The 18624-nt window shown below is 38.9% G+C and overlaps 1 protein-coding gene across 2 annotated transcripts in view; it reads right to left on the minus strand.

The window, feature by feature from the left end:
* LOC121327981 (sentrin-specific protease 7-like) overlaps window positions 1-18624 on the minus strand; it is a 31891-nt gene continuing 13267 nt past the window's right edge. Inside the window, exons 11-23 of one of the 2 annotated variants that reach the window (XM_041272382.1) lie at window positions 14629-14662; window positions 12298-12483; window positions 10087-10352; window positions 5368-5498; window positions 4890-5006; window positions 4188-4307; window positions 3459-3551; window positions 2737-2855; window positions 1831-1889; window positions 1574-1617; window positions 1199-1267; window positions 606-756; window positions 1-305 (exon numbers count right to left, since the gene is read on the minus strand). In XM_041272382.1, coding sequence (XP_041128316.1) covers window positions 174-305; window positions 606-756; window positions 1199-1267; window positions 1574-1617; window positions 1831-1889; window positions 2737-2855; window positions 3459-3551; window positions 4188-4307; window positions 4890-5006; window positions 5368-5498; window positions 10087-10352; window positions 12298-12483; window positions 14629-14662 — 1521 coding nt within the window. In that variant the 3' untranslated portion in view covers window positions 1-173. The remainder of the gene's footprint in view (window positions 306-605; window positions 757-1198; window positions 1268-1573; window positions 1618-1830; window positions 1890-2736; window positions 2856-3458; window positions 3552-4187; window positions 4308-4889; window positions 5007-5367; window positions 5499-10086; window positions 10353-12297; window positions 12484-14628; window positions 14663-18624) is intronic. The other variant, XM_041272381.1, reaches the window with a different exon arrangement.

Raw genomic sequence — 18624 nt, forward strand, 5'->3', positions numbered from 1 at the left:
TTTGTTTTGTTTTTATAATAACCATTAATAAAAAGGTATACATTTAAAACAAAAACATTTAAAACACGTAGGCCACTACATACACATTTCTGTTTGTGCACATAATGAAATCTGGCAAGTAGCTTTCTGGTAATCTTGTGCAGTGTTTGCGAAAGGTTCAGCCACTATGTTCATCAGCTGCTGCTCTTCTGTTGTCTGTAGAGATGCAGAATTAAGTCTCTAATCCCGTCCCGTTTTCTCTTTACCTCCTGTCGGGGAAACCACTTTTCTAGCTGAACTGGAAATTCAAAGTGGACTATGGGATTCTGGAATACAAGAGCAAAAAAACTGTAAAAAAATTCCAGCCAGCCTTACCTATTAAAATGATCAGACTTTCCTTCATACCACAGTAAATCATGGTGTGGCTACAACCATTATGACGTAGCTGGTATAGTTAGTGATATAGAGGACGACACAATGAGAGGTCCTGATTTAGTTACTGGTTAAGAAAACCTGAGTGGGGTTAGGTCAAAATGGGCATGCAGCTAGAGAATCAAGTAAATTTTATAACACACTCGTGGTAACTAAGAAGACAAACAGCACAGCACACACAGCCATGACTTTACCTGCAGGAAGCTTTCCACGTACTGCAGTAGATAGATCCCACAGTCACTGCTGTTGTCCTGCAACGGTACTCTGCAGTTTGATCCTGTCATCTGGTCTGATGTGAAACTCCTGGGCGTCCCCATCTTGACATCCCATTCCACCTGCAGATACCTACCAGAAGGAAGGTGGCATTGATTTAAACACGCTGAACTCATTATTATCCCGTGCAAGCAAAATACAGTCCAGGGATGGAAATAAGACTCCTAATTCATAGCGGTTTCACCATGAGCCGGATTAGTCAGTGTATAGGTAACAAGCTCAGGTGTCCTATTAAACTCCTAGTAAAACCAGGAATGGATTAACCTGCTATGCAATGGGGGCCTTATTTACATCCCTGCAGTCAGTTCTAGCCAAAAAGTATAAATGTAGATAACTAAGCACATAAAGAATGATATATTATGAAAGGCAATGACACATTTTCTCCCCAGTGTGGAATGTCCAATTATTTTTTCCTAACCCACGGGACCGCCAGAGCCAATGTGATGCTCCCTTTGGAATCCCCAGCGAAGACCAGGTGAGCCACTTGGGGACCCCCCAAGGATTTCATACTTACTCTCTTAATTGTTTGACTGTGCGCTCATGTGATGAAATTTTCAGAGAATCCATTATGAGAATACAGGGCCTGGAGGGGAAAAGTACACGGTCGAATGTTTTTACAGTTATGAGTCAACAGTAAAAGAAAAAACTTGCTTGAGCAAATATTTAAAGACCAGCCAAAATAAATGTTTTAAGGTTTTGTGTAACAGTTTACCTCCCTAGGAGGGCCCCTATGCAGCATTTAATGTTGAGTAGAGGGTCTAACTTGTCCTCCGTTTTACAGCCTGTGTGGGACAAGAAGCTCTGCAACCTGTCCCACAGCGCACTATGATTACGCATTTTCCATTACCTACATTACTACATTGTAAAAATGGATGTTTGATTTGCTCACCTTTTATAAACCTTTGCTCTTCGACAGTATTTTTCTGTACATTCCTACAAAACAATGACACATAAAACAAAAATCAGGGCAAGCATGCATACATTATACATAGACATACACACAAAATGTATGTATAATGAATTTGGATGATCTTTCAGTTACTTTAAATCTGAAAAAAATATGCAACTATAATCACACAGGGCAACCTTCAAGAGCCATTGGTGATATTACAATGGAAACTTATTAAAAAATAAGTTTATATTCACCGGTAAATCCTGTAACTTATTCACGCTTGATGATGTAGCTTTGGGAAATTCTGTACTACCTTTAAAAGAAAACAAAAATGTTTTTCATAAATCCTGATAAATATATCTTACGAGTTAAGCTGTCACTCGCTCCAACAATGAAGAACAAATGATTTTATATCAAAACACAAATGAATGACAGGCACACCTTGAATAAGCAGCCACAAATCTGTCTCTTTGTGGCCAGTTAATTTAAACTTCACTGTATTTATTTCTTTAAAGCATACACATTTAATATTAAAGAAATGTACTCAATGCACTCAATTGTTTTCTCTTCTGTGGTGGTGTACTGCAAAGTCTTAACACACAGCATCACAAAGCAACTGTTTGTCTGCTCAAACAAGTAACAGTAACCAATAAATCAGTTATTAGAAATATAAACAAACAGCTTTGTGAACTCAGTCCAAACCACACATATTTCAAAACAGAGGCTCACAATTGACTATACCAGTGTAGCCAAAATGTATTTCAAAATGCATGGTGCACTTTTTGGACGAGAGCAAAAGCTTAGGAGAGCCATACCATATTTCATATATGCTGTGTTTCTCTCAAGAGAAAATGTACTGCACACAAAAATAAACTGAGCTTTCAAGGAACTTCACAACATACAGAGGGGCAAGATTCATACGAAATGCAGCAGCTCTGTTCATGCAGCATCAGTGGGACAGTCATTTACCACCATGTTAATGCTTTATGAATATGACCCCAGACTCTGAGACTGCTTGAGAATGACAGAGTAATGACCTCAGCCATTTTTCTATAGCAAATTGAAATTGTCCACACCTGCTTTCCCTTGGTTACTGCTGCTACTTTTTTCACATCTCCCCTTCATTAACCCATTTAATGCTTTTCCTCTAGCAGCCATACCCTGCTCTTCCTCTGAACTGCTCCTCTCTCCATTCTTCCTGGGGCACTGGTTGATTCGGTCTTCATGCTTTGGTTCCTCCATCCCAGGAAAACAAATTACAACCAGGTACCAATGTGCCCTTTGAGAAATTAAAGAAATATTATTAAAATGCAGGAATTCTCTTCAAATGTCTGAATTTTTTAATAACTCCACTTGCTAACAAACTATCAAACTATCTCTGATTCTGCCACATTAAAAGTTTTATTTTGGCTTAGTAAAATGCACAGAAATTATAAGTGTACAACATACAGTACCCACAGCATGTATGGACTGAGTGCCTTGCTACCCTAAGCCCACAAAGTGTAGCCCCAGGGACATTGTTCTTGTGGAAACAGGTGTGTCATGCCCAGTGCTGAAGGTCACAGTAGCACATCTGATACACACATCTGCAGGCTTGATCCATAAATACCAGCTTGCCACCAGGGCTGTGCTTTCCAGTGGTAATTTACAGCAAACGTCACTCCAGGAACACATGGACACTTGTATAAGCATACAGGGCAGAGTAGGTGATTTTCCGCTTCAATTCTCTACATTTTTGGGCAGTGAATGAACCATCTCAGAGTAAATGTGCATGCACTAGCTCATCAGACCTGCATGGAAATACTTTTAATTGCAACACACTGTGTGTGCAAACCTCTCCTATACTCAATGTTTAACTTTATTAAAATTAAGAAATACTTACTCCTGATTGACTGGTACAAAGATGAAATCCTTGTCAAAGATATCTATATGTCGAGTCCAGGTTTTCACTCTTTGGTGTCTCCTGTGCGGAGCTCTGTAACCACATGGTATCTCTTACGAAAACATATTTCATTTTGAATTCTGTATTGTGGTAGTTATTGTATCCACTGGGACTATGCAATTAAATACAAGATTATTAACTTAACAAAGATGAGCTTTTGTATATTGTAAAGTTGAAGTTCCCCTTTAAAACCTCAAAGTGCACTGAAACTGCGCTAGACACAGATTTTACAAAGCCCTGGCAATAATGAATATCTGTGTGCCGAGTAACAGGGCAAATATTTTCACTCCCATACTGCCTGTTGTGCAGAAATGTTAAATATTACAATTCTGTTAAAAATTATGAAAAACTGGAAACAGATAGCAATCAATCCTGCGGCAACATAATACAACAGTGTTGGTTATCCCGCTCCAAGTAAAAAAGTGTCCCCTTCCCTCTATGCCAACTATCTGCACTTTATTTCCAACCGTGGCCTCAGGTCCTGGTCTCTATACGACACTTAAAGTAATGGTTAGGCATAACTATGTCAACTCCTTTTAAGATTTTACAAACTTCAGGTCAAGTCCCCCCTAATTATTTGTTTTCTATCATCTAAATGTGCGTGTGGAGTTTACATATGCATTCTTGTGATGGCACAACGATAGAAAACTACAATTGAGAGTTTCTTACGAGATGTTTGCCGCCCCCTCTTTTGGGGTGTCTTTCCTGGTCAGCTGCTTGTAGAAGAAGCTGCTGAAGATGTGTGTGCGCTCAGCAACATTATTTGGCACTTTTTCAATCATTAAATACCTGCCACAGCGCAAGAAAAACAGCAATATTACAACTGGAAATACTCCTCATCCCCCTCCCCTTACAGTCATCAATTGGATTCAAAACTGATAGTACAAGCTAAGGAGGACTATTTTGATAATTAATTTAAACATCTGAGCAAAGAAAAGTATTTAATGAGTAAAATTAATAGAATTTCATGTTTTCTTATGCTTTACAATTTTTTTTTTGTTTATATTTCCTTTTACATTTGCTAAATATGGTGTTTACAAATAATGACTGATTGCTAATCAGAAATCTAGAATTACCTGCTTCATCCAATATTTACTAATTTTTTGTGGTGCATAACCCCGGATTAGTACTAAACTGAGTTTTATTTAATCCATGTTGGTGCATTGGCCTCTTAATCACATTCCACATTTCAGAGAAGTAATATTGAAATATTGATTGATATGAGCACCACTATTTTTTTGCAGATCACTTGAATTCAGTCTAACCTACACCAACCACATTTTCATACACACAGCCATTCACTCTAATTGGTAGCACACAGAAACACATACATAACTCAGTCTTGCATTAAGTAAAAAGGCATGTATTTACTTCAGATAGAAATCAATGATGACATCATTGAGAAACTGTCCATTGTCAAGGCACTCCACATCCTCAGTGGTGACGGCGATACCTCCTTTGGTAGGAGGGGGAGGGAACACAATCAGTCTGTGAAAGAGATAGACAAAAAAAAAACCTATATAATCTAGGACTGATTCTGTTTAATGATTGTCTAGGGAAATGGCCAAAAGCTCCTGGGAACCTGCCAATTGGCTCCTACACTTAAACTTTACCCGTACTGATTTTGTGTTCTTATTTAAACAAGTAAATACGATTAAGTATTATGCATCCACACTGCATGGACAGGCTCTTAACATAACCATTACAACTCTTCAAAACAGTTTTCAGGTTTCACAGATTTTCTAGAAATGAGAGAGATTAATTTTACTTTCCTGCTTTTTCGCAAAAACAACAGATCTCTTATATATTCATTGTAAGCAATAAGCACAGAGCCATGTTAAGCACTAACTTTGTCAATGGTCCCGTGTACTTGTGCTCCTTCCAAAGTTTGCTTGGTCTCAAACCAACTGAAACAGAGTAGGTATCCTTCATTCTCCGGTGACAGAGAGTGTAGCTGGGTGTGGGCTGAGTCCATTCCTCCTGTAAGAAGTGCATGTTTTCAAGAGCATTTCATCTGTAATTTGACAGACTTTAGTTTCAACTGGTTAGACCTTTTAACAGTGCCACTTAATGGTAAATAGTACTTAATCCCCTTTGATTAGTGTTCTCAGTTCAGAATCTCTCTCTCTCTCTAAATCACAGGTCAAACTGTAGCAAGGAAAAAAGACAGCAACTCCCATCAACAAAATCCAGATCCGTAGCAGATATTTAATAAAACTTTATTCTTACACATCAAAATAGTGTTTGCAAACGCGTTTCAACAGAAGCATGTCTTCATCAGAGCAAATGTTAAAAAGGTGCATCTCGAGCATATTATACACACCGCACCTGACCACAAGGGTTTCGCCAGAAGCTTACTTGCGTCGTAAATGTAAATCTAATAACACGTTTTAGTATTAAAATACTTTTTTTTTTTTTTTTTTTTTTTTTTTTTTTTTGCTATACATATTTTATTTAACCGGTTGAAAAAAATAAACAACTCATCTCTGCTCTTAAATAAAAACCCGTGGTACGTTTGTTTTTTAAGCAAAAGGCCAATCATTTCCCAATTCGATATGCCATGAGCTAAACAAAGTATTTATTTATATGTCTGTTTATCTATTTAACTTTATTTAAGTTAAAATGTTTTAACAAACTACAGCACCTCATCATTTTGAGCAATAGATTTTGAGCAAATAGATCTTAATACTGTTGTAGTAAAACATTGAGTGTGTACAACTTTAGGTTTTTTTTTGTTTGTTTGTTTGTTTGTTTTTTTATTACTATTATTCTGATTGCACTATGTAACACAATTTTTGTTCCTGGGTAGTAAGTGTTATTTCCTAATTGCTTATGCCTCAAAAGTATAGAAAATGGCTATTATTCCCCACAAACTTTGCTTTTGTGACCAGGACAGTGATATTTTGAAATTTACCTATTTCCAATGAGAAAACAGGTGCATGTGTGTCTTTTCGTTCACATAAAGTCAGAAAAAAACAACATATGAATCCAAACTAACATGTATTTATACTAAAGTAATACAAAAATGACTACAAAAGATTTAGAAGTGAGTAGTTTTTCGAGATTTACGATTATACTGTAAATCACTTTCACGAATCAGCCCCCAAATGTAGTCTCCCATCATGTTCTCGTTATACTGTCCTTGGTAGCGGCGTTCAAAGTCCAGTATATCCTGGTGGAAGCGCTCGCCTTGCTTCTCCGAGTACGCTCCCATGTTCTCCTTGAATTTATCAAGATGAGCATCAAGGATATGGACTTTGAGGGACATCCTACAGCCCATTGTGCCGTAGTTCTTCACCAGAGTCTCAACCAGCTCCACATAGTAGGGAAGCCCCAAACCACTGCGAAAAAGCTGTTCCAAGCCGATTTCTCCTTACTAGTGAGCTTCCTGGGGAATTCATTGCACTCCAGGATCTTCTTTATCTGTGGTCCAACGAAGACACCGGCTTTGACCTTTGCCTCAGACAGCTTAGGGAAGAAGTCTTGAAGGTACTTGAAGGCTGCCGACTCCTTATCTAGAGCTCTGACAAATTGTTTCATAAGGCCCAATTTGATGTGCAGTGGTGGCATCAGCACCTTCCGGGGGTCCACCAGTGGCTCCCACTTGACGTTGTTCCTCCCCACAGAGAACTCAGTCCGCTGTGGCCAGTCCCACCTGTGGTAGTGCGCCTTGGTGTCCCTGCTGTCCCAAAGGCAAAGATAGCAGGGAAACTTGGTAAAACCGCCTTGGAGACCCATCAGGAATGCCACCATTTTGAAGTCTCCTATGACCTCCCAGCCGTACTCATCATACTTCAAGGCGTCCAGCAAGGTCTTGATGCTGTTGTAATCCTCTTTGAGGTGCACCGAGTGAGCCAGGGGAAGAGACGGGTACTTGTTACCATTAGGGAGCAGCATGGCTTTGAGGCTCCTGGATGAGCTGTCAATGAAGAGGCGCCACTCATTCTGGTTACAGGCGATTCCGATTGCCTCGAACAGACTGGTCACATTGTGGCAGAAGCAGAGCCCATCTTGACGGGTGAAGAAGCTGGAAAAAAGTTGGTGACGCTTCCTCTGATCTGCGACTTGGTGAGACCAAGATCTCTAATCAAGTCGTTGAGGTCTTTTTGGTTGGGGTAGTATGGGTTTCTCTCCTCAGTACCAGCTCTGAAATTGTCATCTGGACCTACGTCGTCTTCCTCGCTCTCTGACTTGCTGCTCTCTTCTAAAGACAGCTGCTCTCTCTCCGGAGGAGTGGGTACGGGGAGCTCATGGCAGTGTGGCACCAGGGCGATAGATGAAGGAAGATCCGGATACGTGATTGCAGGTGCATTCTTGCCAGTCCGACGTTTGGAAGGTTCCACCATGCAGAAGTAGCAGTTGCTTGAGTGGTCAGTGGGTTCCCGCCAAATTCTTGGGATAGCAAACTTCATGGCTCTCTTTTCCCCTCTGTACCATCCTACAAAAATACATTTATTTTACCCATGACTAATGTGTAAGAGATTCTCGCAACATTTTTCATATATGATATATTTTTTCAATAACATTGAAAATTGTAAAACATTTTAAAATTAAAAACTTTTACAATTTCAAAAATTAACAAATTTTATAACATAAAATTCTGAGCAACAATTGTCCATCTTACCTTCCAGAGTTTTTTTGCAGTGCTCGCAGGTGAAATGAGGTGCCCAGGGTTTGTCTTGATCCCCGAAAGGCATGCCGAAATATGCCTTGTAGGCCTCACACCTCTTAGCAGATGCTTCCACGGAGTACTTTTTTGCTCTTGTCTTGATAAATTGGCCGCAGACATAGCAAAATGCATCTGCCGGATGCTTGCAGCCTCTTGATGCCATCTCAGAAAAATGCAGATATGTATCCACTTAGGCAGCTGGAACTAAACTGAACTGGTGGGCTTAAGGCCCCTGTATTTATACTACTATTTATATTACTGGAAAGTTCTAGAAGTTACTCCAAGTTTACTCAGCACTGAATCTATCTGGAATGTTCTGGAAAATAGGTAAATTTCAAAATATCACTGTCCTGATCACAAAAGCAAAGTTTGAGGGGAATAATAGCCATTTTCTATACTTCTGAGGCATATGCAATTAGGAAATAACACTTACAACCCAGGAACCAAAAAAAAAATAATAATTTGTTACACGGTGTTGTCTTTATAAAAAAGAAACATAGTCACTTGACATAGTTAAATACTAAATACCAAATGTTTAAATCATTCCATGAAAGGACGTGTGTTTTGCTGGTTTTATTTTTTTGAATTTAAGTGATTTACGTTAGTCTCTTCTTTTGAGCATTTATTTGATAACTTGCATGATGTACTGTATACCGTGGTATTAAGGTTACCACGGTATTTTTTTTAACGGTTATCATACCGTGCAAATTTTATACCGTCCCATCCCTAATGCACTAGCATTTTCTGGTGTTTAGGGAAATCAAGTACAGAGAAGTAAAATCTGGGCACTTGAGAAACAACACACTTGACATTTTATTGGGCCATTTATCAATTATTTAATGTGTTTCTGCTGTTCCTTACACAGTCATAAAAGGTATACTTTATGAGGCACTAATACAAACACAAACCATATTTCTTGTTGAACTAGCAAACTAACAATGAAAAGTGTGCACTGACCCAATTCACTAAGCCAGCTGGCTCCAGAAGAGTTTGTTTTTCTCTCGATTAGATTAAACAGTGCACTTTATTTTCTCTCTAGCTGATGTAGCGTATTCCTTTTTTAGATCTGGAAAACTGCATGATTTCTGATGACTGGGAAGAGATCCAGAGCTAATTCCTGCAGTAATTATAAGGAAGCAAAAGTATTTCTAAGCTGCATTGACGAGACATGCCTCTTGCCTAAATAATGGTGTTATTAAAGGCAATCCTAATGAGTTTGTGTTTTCTACATTTTTGTGCATACACACATTCACATGGCCAGACCTGTCCAAACCGATTGTAAACTGAAATTCAATTGAATCCAATCACCTAGGCACAGTATAAACATACTTAACAGTTACAGCTCTTACCTTGTACAAATGCATATACAACCAGGCAAAATACCTCCTTTCATTTGTAGTGTTCGGCGATAACAAATGCTTTCAACTGGTAACTTTGTTAATTTCAATTACTATTACCACTCCCTCAAGAAAATATGTAATTATGCAATTATTTTTCTCCACTGGGGGTAGCATATCCCTGCCTGCACACGCTTTAGCACAAGGCATGGCGGTATCTGTAGATTTGTCCATGCATCTGTATTTCAAACTTACATTTTTACTTATGCATACAGTGGATGTAGGTCATGGTGATCTACTTTTTCATGTTATTGACGGCTCTAATTTTGAATTTATGGCTGTAGCAAGGATGAATGACTAACATGCTTGTTTAAACAGTAAAGAAAGAAAGAAAGAAAGAAAGAAAGAAAAAGAAAAAAAGAAAGAAAGAAAGAAATAGAAAGCCATGTATGGGACTGGATGCACCCAGGACAAGGACAATTTCACATGACCTAATTTTCAGTGCTTAACGCAGTGCCATGTGTCTCCGATCCTCACAATCTGTATCCTGTGTTTAACTCACCTGTGGAGAGCCTGTGGAAGGTGGGGTCAGGGCACTCTCCTCCTGCTCCCGGTTCTGCACCTGGCTTAGGCACCAGGAGGAGATGAAGGGGCAGTCACTGGAGACACCCTGGAGCAGAGCATGGCCCTCCTCCCAGGGCACCGCAGCACACAGGCTGGGGATCTCACTTCTCCTGCCCGTCTCACACATCAGCTCCTTCAGCATCTGCTGCTGCTCCTCGTCAGGGGGCGTGCACAGTTCAACAAAGAGAAACTCATTGGATTTAGCTGTGCAAAGATAAATAAATAAATAATGTCAGTTACATAAATCTCCTGCCACAGCTGTTAATATAAAACTTGAGCTGTCATGAAAGAGTATATCAAAGTAAAATTTTACATGCATATGAAAATTACGCAGATCACTTCCTAATGTCTTTGTTTAGACTTATTTTTTAGATCTTATATTTATGCAATATGCCAGTTGGAATCACTTTTTATTGCGATAGGATGGCACAGTACAGCATGAAACCAAGATCACAGAAGTCTGTCGCAATGCCAATTGACTTATTTTTTTTAAAAGAGACTTGCATATATATATATACAGTACTGTGAAAAAATATTTGCACCCTGTCTGATTTTCTGCATTTCTGCATATTTTTAACAGTGAATGTTATCAGATCTACAACCAAATTCTAATATTAGATAAAAGGAACAGTGAGTGAACAAATAACACAACATTTTGATACTTATTTAAGTTTTGCAACAACCAATGCTCTTGTGTGAAAAAGTAATCCCCCCCCCCTTAGACTCAATAACTAGTTATGACACCTTTAGCAGCAATAACTGCAACTGTAGTTAATGATCAGTCTCTCACAAAGCCATGGAGGAATTCTGGCACACTCTTTCATGCAGAACTGCTTCAACTCAGTAACATTTGTACGTTTTCGAGCATAAACTGCTCGTTTCAGGTCCTGCCACAACATCTCAATAGGGTACAGAGCAGAATTCATGGTTCCTTCAGTGATGGCAAGTCGTTCAAATCCTGATGCAGCAAAGCATCCCCAAATCATGACACTACCACCACCATGCTTAACCGTTGGTATGAGGTTCTTACTGCGGAATGCAATGTTTGGTTTTCGCCATACATAACGAGGCCCATGTTGGCCAAAAAAGTCCACTTTTGACTCATATATCTGTCCATAGAACATTGTTCCAGAACTCTTGAGGATCATCCAGGTGCTTTTTGGCAAACCTGAGACGAGCATTCATGTTCTTCTTAGTGAGCAGTGGTTTCCACCTTGCTACTCTGCCATGAATCCCATTTTTGCCCAGTGTCTTTCTGATGGTGCAGTCATGAACACTGACCTTAGCCGAGGCAAGAGAGGCCTGCAGATCCCTGGATGTTGTTCTAGGGTACTTTGTGACTTCCTGGACGATTTTACGCCTTGCTCTTGGAGAGGTTTTGGCAGGAAGGCCATTCCTGGGAAGATTCACTACTGTCCAAAACTTTCTCCATTTGGACAATATGGCTCTGACTGTGATTTGGTGGAGCCCCAGAGCCTTAGAAATGGCATTATAACCCTTTCCAGACTGATAGACATCAACAACTTTTTTTTCCGTAGGTCTTCAGAAATTTCTTTTGATCATGGCACTATGTGCCTCCCGAACCCGTGTGCTGACAACTTCACTCTGATGGTAAGGGCCAAAGTTAGTCAGATTTATATTGGGCAGGGTTGGCCCAAATCAGGCCTGATTGTTAACCAAAGTATTCAGACAGCTGACCCTAATTATTCCTTTAATTGGGTTGAGTTAACTGGGGGGAAGGCAGTAACTTTTTCACACCTGATGATTGCATGTTTGATTACCTTGCACACCAAACAAATGAAAGAAGCACTAAACTTTGGTGTCATTTTTTCTCTCAGACTCCCTCTATACACTACTACAACCCACAAAAAGATCTGACCAAATTCATTGTGAAAAATGTGCAAAAATGCAGAAAATCAGACAGGGGGCAAATACTTTTTCACGGCACTGTAAAAGCTAAAACTAGTGTACAGTTTAGTGTACAGTCTTCCTGGCTAGTCTTTGGTGATACCCTATCCATTCTGAAGACTGCTATCCCCTAGTAAACTTGATGCGCCCTGTAGTTTAATTTGTGAAAAATATAACTGAAAATAATAAGATAAAAAAACAAAACAATAACTGAATAAAGGAGAAAGTGTTCCCCACTTACAGGGCTGTTCCACTGGGTGGATTGCCGATAATTCCTTTTGAATCAACTGTGCCTGAGCCCCAGAGACCCACAGGAAGATGACTGTGTGAGTTTCACTTGGGTCTTCCCCAGAGCTTTGATTCCATATTCCATACTTCTGTAACTGGGATGTCACCACTGACAACGAGAGACACTCTTCTTCGGGATCTGAACAGAATAGAACAACTGTCTGTAGCACATAATCTATACCTTAATTAAAATAAAATGATAAGGTACAAATTTAAACCAGTTTGGTATTTTTTGTATAGAATTTAGGATTAAATGTTCTCAGTCAGTTCACCAAAATCTATTCGGAAACAGTGATGATGGAGGTTTTGAGTCCATAAAACTTGCAATAGAGGAGTTTAATTACAAACATAAATCACAATAATATAAAGCGGATATACTTTTGGTTTGGAAGTGTGCTGGTTATTTTTGGGACAGAAATGAGACTGCAACGGTGTGTATTTGAAACTGAAGGCTCAAGCCATTTATTTTTAACAGAGGTCATTAATAAAATCATAGTCAAGGAAGGGAACTGGGAGTCAAAAATGAAAATGACATTGTATTTGTCTTTCCTCACCCTACACCTTTTTCTCTCTTTCCCTCGGTCTCTCTGTCTCCCCTAAACACACCCTTGTTTCACACTTATTTTCTCACTCATCTTCATCTTTCCCGAACCTCTTGGTCTTTTTCACACACCCTAATATCCCCTCACTCCCTCCACCCCTTACTCAGACCTCCGTTTCCGTGTCCTTCGTGCCAAACCTGCAACCCAATTCTCCTACAAACATCCACACCCAACATGCAACCCCTGCACGCACTCACCACCATGCAACCCCCCTGCACGTGCACACCACCATGCAACCCCTTGCACGTACACACCACCATACAACCCCTTGCACGTACACACCCGATGCACCCCCCTGCACACACTCACCACCATGCATCCCCTGGCACGTACACAACACCATGCAACCCCTTGCACATACACACCCGATGCACTCCACTGCACGCACTCACCACCATGCATCCCCTGGCACGTACACACCACCATGCAACCCCTGGCACGTACACACCACCATGCAACCCCTTGCACATACACACCCGATGCACCCCACTGCACGCACTCACCACCATGCATCTCCTGACACGTGCACACCATCATGCAACCCCTGGCACGTGCACACCATCATGCAACCCCTGGCACGTGCACACCACCATGCAAAGCCTTGCACGTGCACACCATCATGCAACCCCTGGCACATACACACACCCTCTACACTATCCTTGTTATTTCCCTTCCCCCCAGGATCGCAACAATATGTTACAATGCTTATTATCAAATTAGTCAGACTGTCTCAATCTGCACATTACGTACGTCAAAGGTTTCATGTCACGTGCACAATTTAAAATTTGCTCGGACAAGTGATTTTATAATATCATTTCTGAGAAGCATTTACCAGAGCATAAAATTTGGTTCTTCCAAAGGCATTATTCTTTGCCATATTTGACTATTCTTTACTTTTGACCACAACAACTGCAAATTACAATAAGGGTATACAGATATTTCATGAACATATTTAGTTCACGAATAAGGATGGCCACCCTCATGAGTGAAATAAACACAGCACCCCACGAACATTCATGGGAGTATTCTGTTTATATAAAGTATGAAAGAAAAAGCAAGTATAAAACTTAAACATCTAAATTGAATCCCACATTGAAACTGTTCATCGTCATTGTCACTGGATTTAAATGAATGCAAGATAGATTCCAAACTGTCAATGAAATAATACAACACATGGATGAAGGCTAGTGACGTCAAAAAGTGATAATTCCTCAACAGGAAAATATACTTGAACTTTGACACGTTTGACTCCAAGACAATCACTTTCAATTCAAACAAAAAATGTCTCGACAACACCCACAATACAAAAATTTTCATTAATGATCAACAAAATGAGAATACATTTAAAAAATAAAATAAAATGTAAAGCCGGTACATTCATATCTCAGAGAAACTGGAGAGGAAGGGGAAATTAAAACAAGGTAAAGGCAATCATCCAAATAAAAAAAAAAAAAAAAATATATATATATATATATATATATATATATATATATATATATATATATATATATATATATATTTTTTTTTTTTTTTTTTCTAACTCTAACGCTCAATACAAAAAAATATATAATCTACGGACGCCACATGGAAGTAGGAAAAAAAAAAAGTCGCCACCAAGATGTACGGTCAAATGTTTGCTTTATATTTCAATTGTAATTTATTAATACATAAATATGAATTACCTTTCAGAGGTATTATGATACTGTTAGCCATAAACTGCAAAGGAAAGAAAAGAGCAGAATTTATTAAAAACAGCCAACATCAACATTGAAAAAAAATTTACAACATGGGAGTAGGACATTTATACAGTATGCCAGGTAACTTTACAAGGAGAGGCTTGTTGGTTCCCCCCCACCACCACCTCCACCCCCCTTCAGAATTTCTGACTGTAGGGCATCGAAAATGTCAAAAAGTGGAAAAATATTTTCCACTAATAATTGCAGCAAGGTACTGCATTGTCTCAGAAGAGGAGGTCTGTCACAGCACAGCCAGTAAAGTGCATTTAACAGGGCGTAATAAAACTGTGCAGCAAGTATGTGGTAAGCGATTACATCGCAGGTCTAGGGTTGGAAGAAATAACAAATTCTAAGTAGTCACGTTGATCGCACAGGCATTAATATTGGCAAGGCCAAATTACCTTTCATTTCATAATCGTGTTAGGTGTCAAAGCCACGAAAATAAAGAAAGTAAAAACTATAGGCGTTTGATGAATTATTCTTAGGACTGGTGTAACTATTTTATTTGAACAGACATACTGGTAATCAACAGGGCTGCACAGATAATCAGTTTATCAGAGTATTTCCCTTTAAAGCATTTTTGTTGGCAGGTATTGAATGAAACCTAAATAAAGCCTATTAATTAATGGGCTAATTTCACAACAAGAAAAGCTACCTTTCCCTGTCCTTTTTAATAAAGCAGCAATCAGTGGTAAATTAATTGTGCATTGAGTGATTTAAAAGCGGTTTGGAAGCTTATTTTCCTTTCATTGGGCACTGACACTTTTACTAAAGTGACAATAAAGATAAGTCACAAAACTAACAAAGGCAACTGATTTGTCACCTACATGTCACTCTTCCTTAGCGCTACCTGAAGAGCTATCACTATCTGAGAAAGTTAGCAAAGTGAAATCTAAATGATTGTATATCACAAGGATACAAAAATCAAGGACAAATAATTGCAGTTAAAATGAGCTGTGTAAGGGTAACCTAAGGAGTGCTTTATTCCTTTTAATTAACACTTAACAACTTAACATATCTTAAAAGGGAATTACTCAGAAAATCCAAGTATCTGCATAGCTCTAATAATCAAAACATCATCTGTGTCACTGTAATTAAAACAAGTATGCAAGTGAGATGCATACAGCCATATTTACAAAGCATTTACCACCTTGCAAAATGTGCACAATTTTTACGAAGTGAAAAATCTACCTGGAACAGAACTTGCTAGAAACAACCACGGTGACTGAAGGAACTTACATATCATCCTAAGCTTTTTATTTGACGCTTTGAAACAATGCTTTTTCTTCTTCATTTTAGAAGAACTTGGTTAACTCAAATAGTTTGTGAATATGGTCAATAGCCCTCACCACTGCTGTAATTACACAATTACAGCCACAGTATGTTCATGTAAACCCCCCCCAAAAAAAAGAACCATAAACCAGCTGGGGAATCGGGACAATTTTGGCATGAGAAAATGTAATACATAGTGACACGACCACATATGTGATCTTGTGGACCTTGAGGATAAACATAGACAGAATAAACTTTCTTTAGAGCTTTACATGTAATTTGTAGACAGAAATTAATGTTTATAATTAACTGCAAAAAATAAATAAATAAATGTTGCTTTTCACAAAGTGGCAACAAATAGTTACTTTGCTATTCAGCACAATAATTTATTCCATGACAAGGCCACAGTGTCCCTGAAATAATAAAATAATTAAAAAAAATAATAAAACTGCATCAGAACTTGCCTACTAAAAACAACACTGGAAAAACAGATGTTGCTTATTAAAATAAAGTGCAAGAGAAATGTAAGCAAGGCCAATAAAAAAAAAAAGGATGGATGAGGGCATGGAAATAAAAAAATTAAAAAAAACAGGGAGAAAATCCTTTAAACTAGGCTTTTTCCTGCTCTAGCATAAACAGGCCATGTTGTGTACTTTTTGTGGATTAAAATGATGATTACAGGGGCTTCCACACCAACTCAATCAGAAAAGGGGCATTTTCTCTCAGATTATGGGGGTTTTCGGGAACTCAGAAATGTTAATCTCCCCCCCCCCACTTTGAGCTGTGACCTGGCAAAGGTCAACCTAAAAGTGAAAAAGTGACGATAGCAGGGCGGTAGAAAGCCCTGCACATGAAAATTGGGCAAGGCAAGCCCCACTGTTTAAATATATTGTTTGTTTATTTTTAGTACGGGGGCTCCCCCTCCGCCCGTGTCGTATTTTGTTTTTGTGTTATGATTTGTGTATTTGTATTTATGACGTCGTTCTTGATTTGTTTTTGTTTGAACTTTTTATTTCACTCTGTGAGCAGGTGTTTTTTGTTTAAATATTTATTATTGTTTGAATAAACGGCGCTGCAGCATCTTTTGAACTGCAGTACTGCCTCTGTGTGTTTGGTTCCTGCATCTGGCCTGACGTCACCACAACACCATTCCTGTCACAGTGACCTTAACCACAAAAATCATCCTAGGCTCAACTTAATCGCTACCATCATGTGTAGCACCTTGTTCGACTCGTAATGAATAGGGCTTGAGAGAAAAAAATACCAGGAGCATCTAACTCATTTTTGGCAAGTTGCCAGACGAGGGGTAAGTGACAAATTTTATTCGAACTTCAGCCCAACCCTTTACCCTGTAGGGGATGTGGGTCCTAAAATTGTTGATAACGACGTTCTTGGTGTCCCCTGGTGAGTAGTTCTAAAACGCTTTTGTAAAACCAAAGTTCAGGTTTCAAAGTCCCCCCACTGGTGATTAATTAGGGGACTTTAGGATCCTAGAAATTATAACCAATGGTTCAAAATCTCCAAAAAAATCACCCAAAGATATTTTTGAATAGATGTGGATGAGAGCTACAAGAATCAAGCATGCTGGTATCTGTGAATTTTGGATTTTTTTTCTGATTTTTTTAAGTTACATTTGTCATGTATTAAGCATTGCTTATGGCCACTTTGGTGAGTCTAAAGTACCGCATACTCCGAACCGAACTGGCGTTATGACACATTTGAAACTACCAAAACCTCAATTAGTTGCGTTTTAAAAACTACAAACTGATAATCAGCCATCTGTTTGCTTGATTTTGCAGAAAATTATAGTTTTGTGATCCAAGATGCTACCCAAGAATTTCATTGAGACAATTCTCAGGCAACACTCCATTCGTTTGTGCTTTCCTCTTCCGTCGGGACGGTGAACTTAAGCAAGAGTGTTGCAGTGATGAGTAATGAAATGCATCACTCCACGCCGACAGTGTATGCATCTCAGAAGGACGTAATTCCTTTAATCAAGAGGGAGGCCCCTGACTTGAAACATATACATTACCTCAGTGACAGAGCTCCTATGCAGTACAAGAATCGCAAAAACTTTGGCAACCTTAGCTTTCATCAGCAAGCCTTCGGTATCACCGCAGAATGGCATTACTTTGCCACATCACATAGAAAAAGTCTGGGTGGGGATTTAAACTAGAAGTGTTTCACAGAATTTGGAAGAGTGGTCCCTAAGGTTCTTACGGCAATACTAATATTTTAGGACCTGCATCACCTACAGGGCAAAGTATTGGGCTGAAGTTTGAATAAAACTCGTCACTTACATCTTAAAGGGTAAATAAAACAAATAATAATAAATGATTAGCATTTCTCTGCTCAGTGGGCCCGAAAACCCCCAGGTAAGACAGTCGGGCAATGGCTCTGAATGAGTTGGTATGGAATGACCCAAGAATAAACAGGAGAATTAAAATACATATGTAGCACATGGAAATGTTAGGGCCGCTTTTTATAACAAGGGAAGGTGTTACAAACTGCACACAGAACAGCTGAAAAAAAGAAAAGTTCATTGCTGCAGATAAATTGTATCAGCGGGGATCATGACTTTTCTAATATCCTATACTTTTGTCTTGTCCTTTTTCAGTTTAAATTATTAATTTAAAAAATTAGATATTACACTGAGACTACATCAGTCAA

This window comes from Polyodon spathula, chromosome 15 (assembly GCF_017654505.1).
Source record: "Polyodon spathula isolate WHYD16114869_AA chromosome 15, ASM1765450v1, whole genome shotgun sequence".
Taxonomy (NCBI): Eukaryota; Metazoa; Chordata; class Actinopteri; order Acipenseriformes; family Polyodontidae; genus Polyodon; species Polyodon spathula.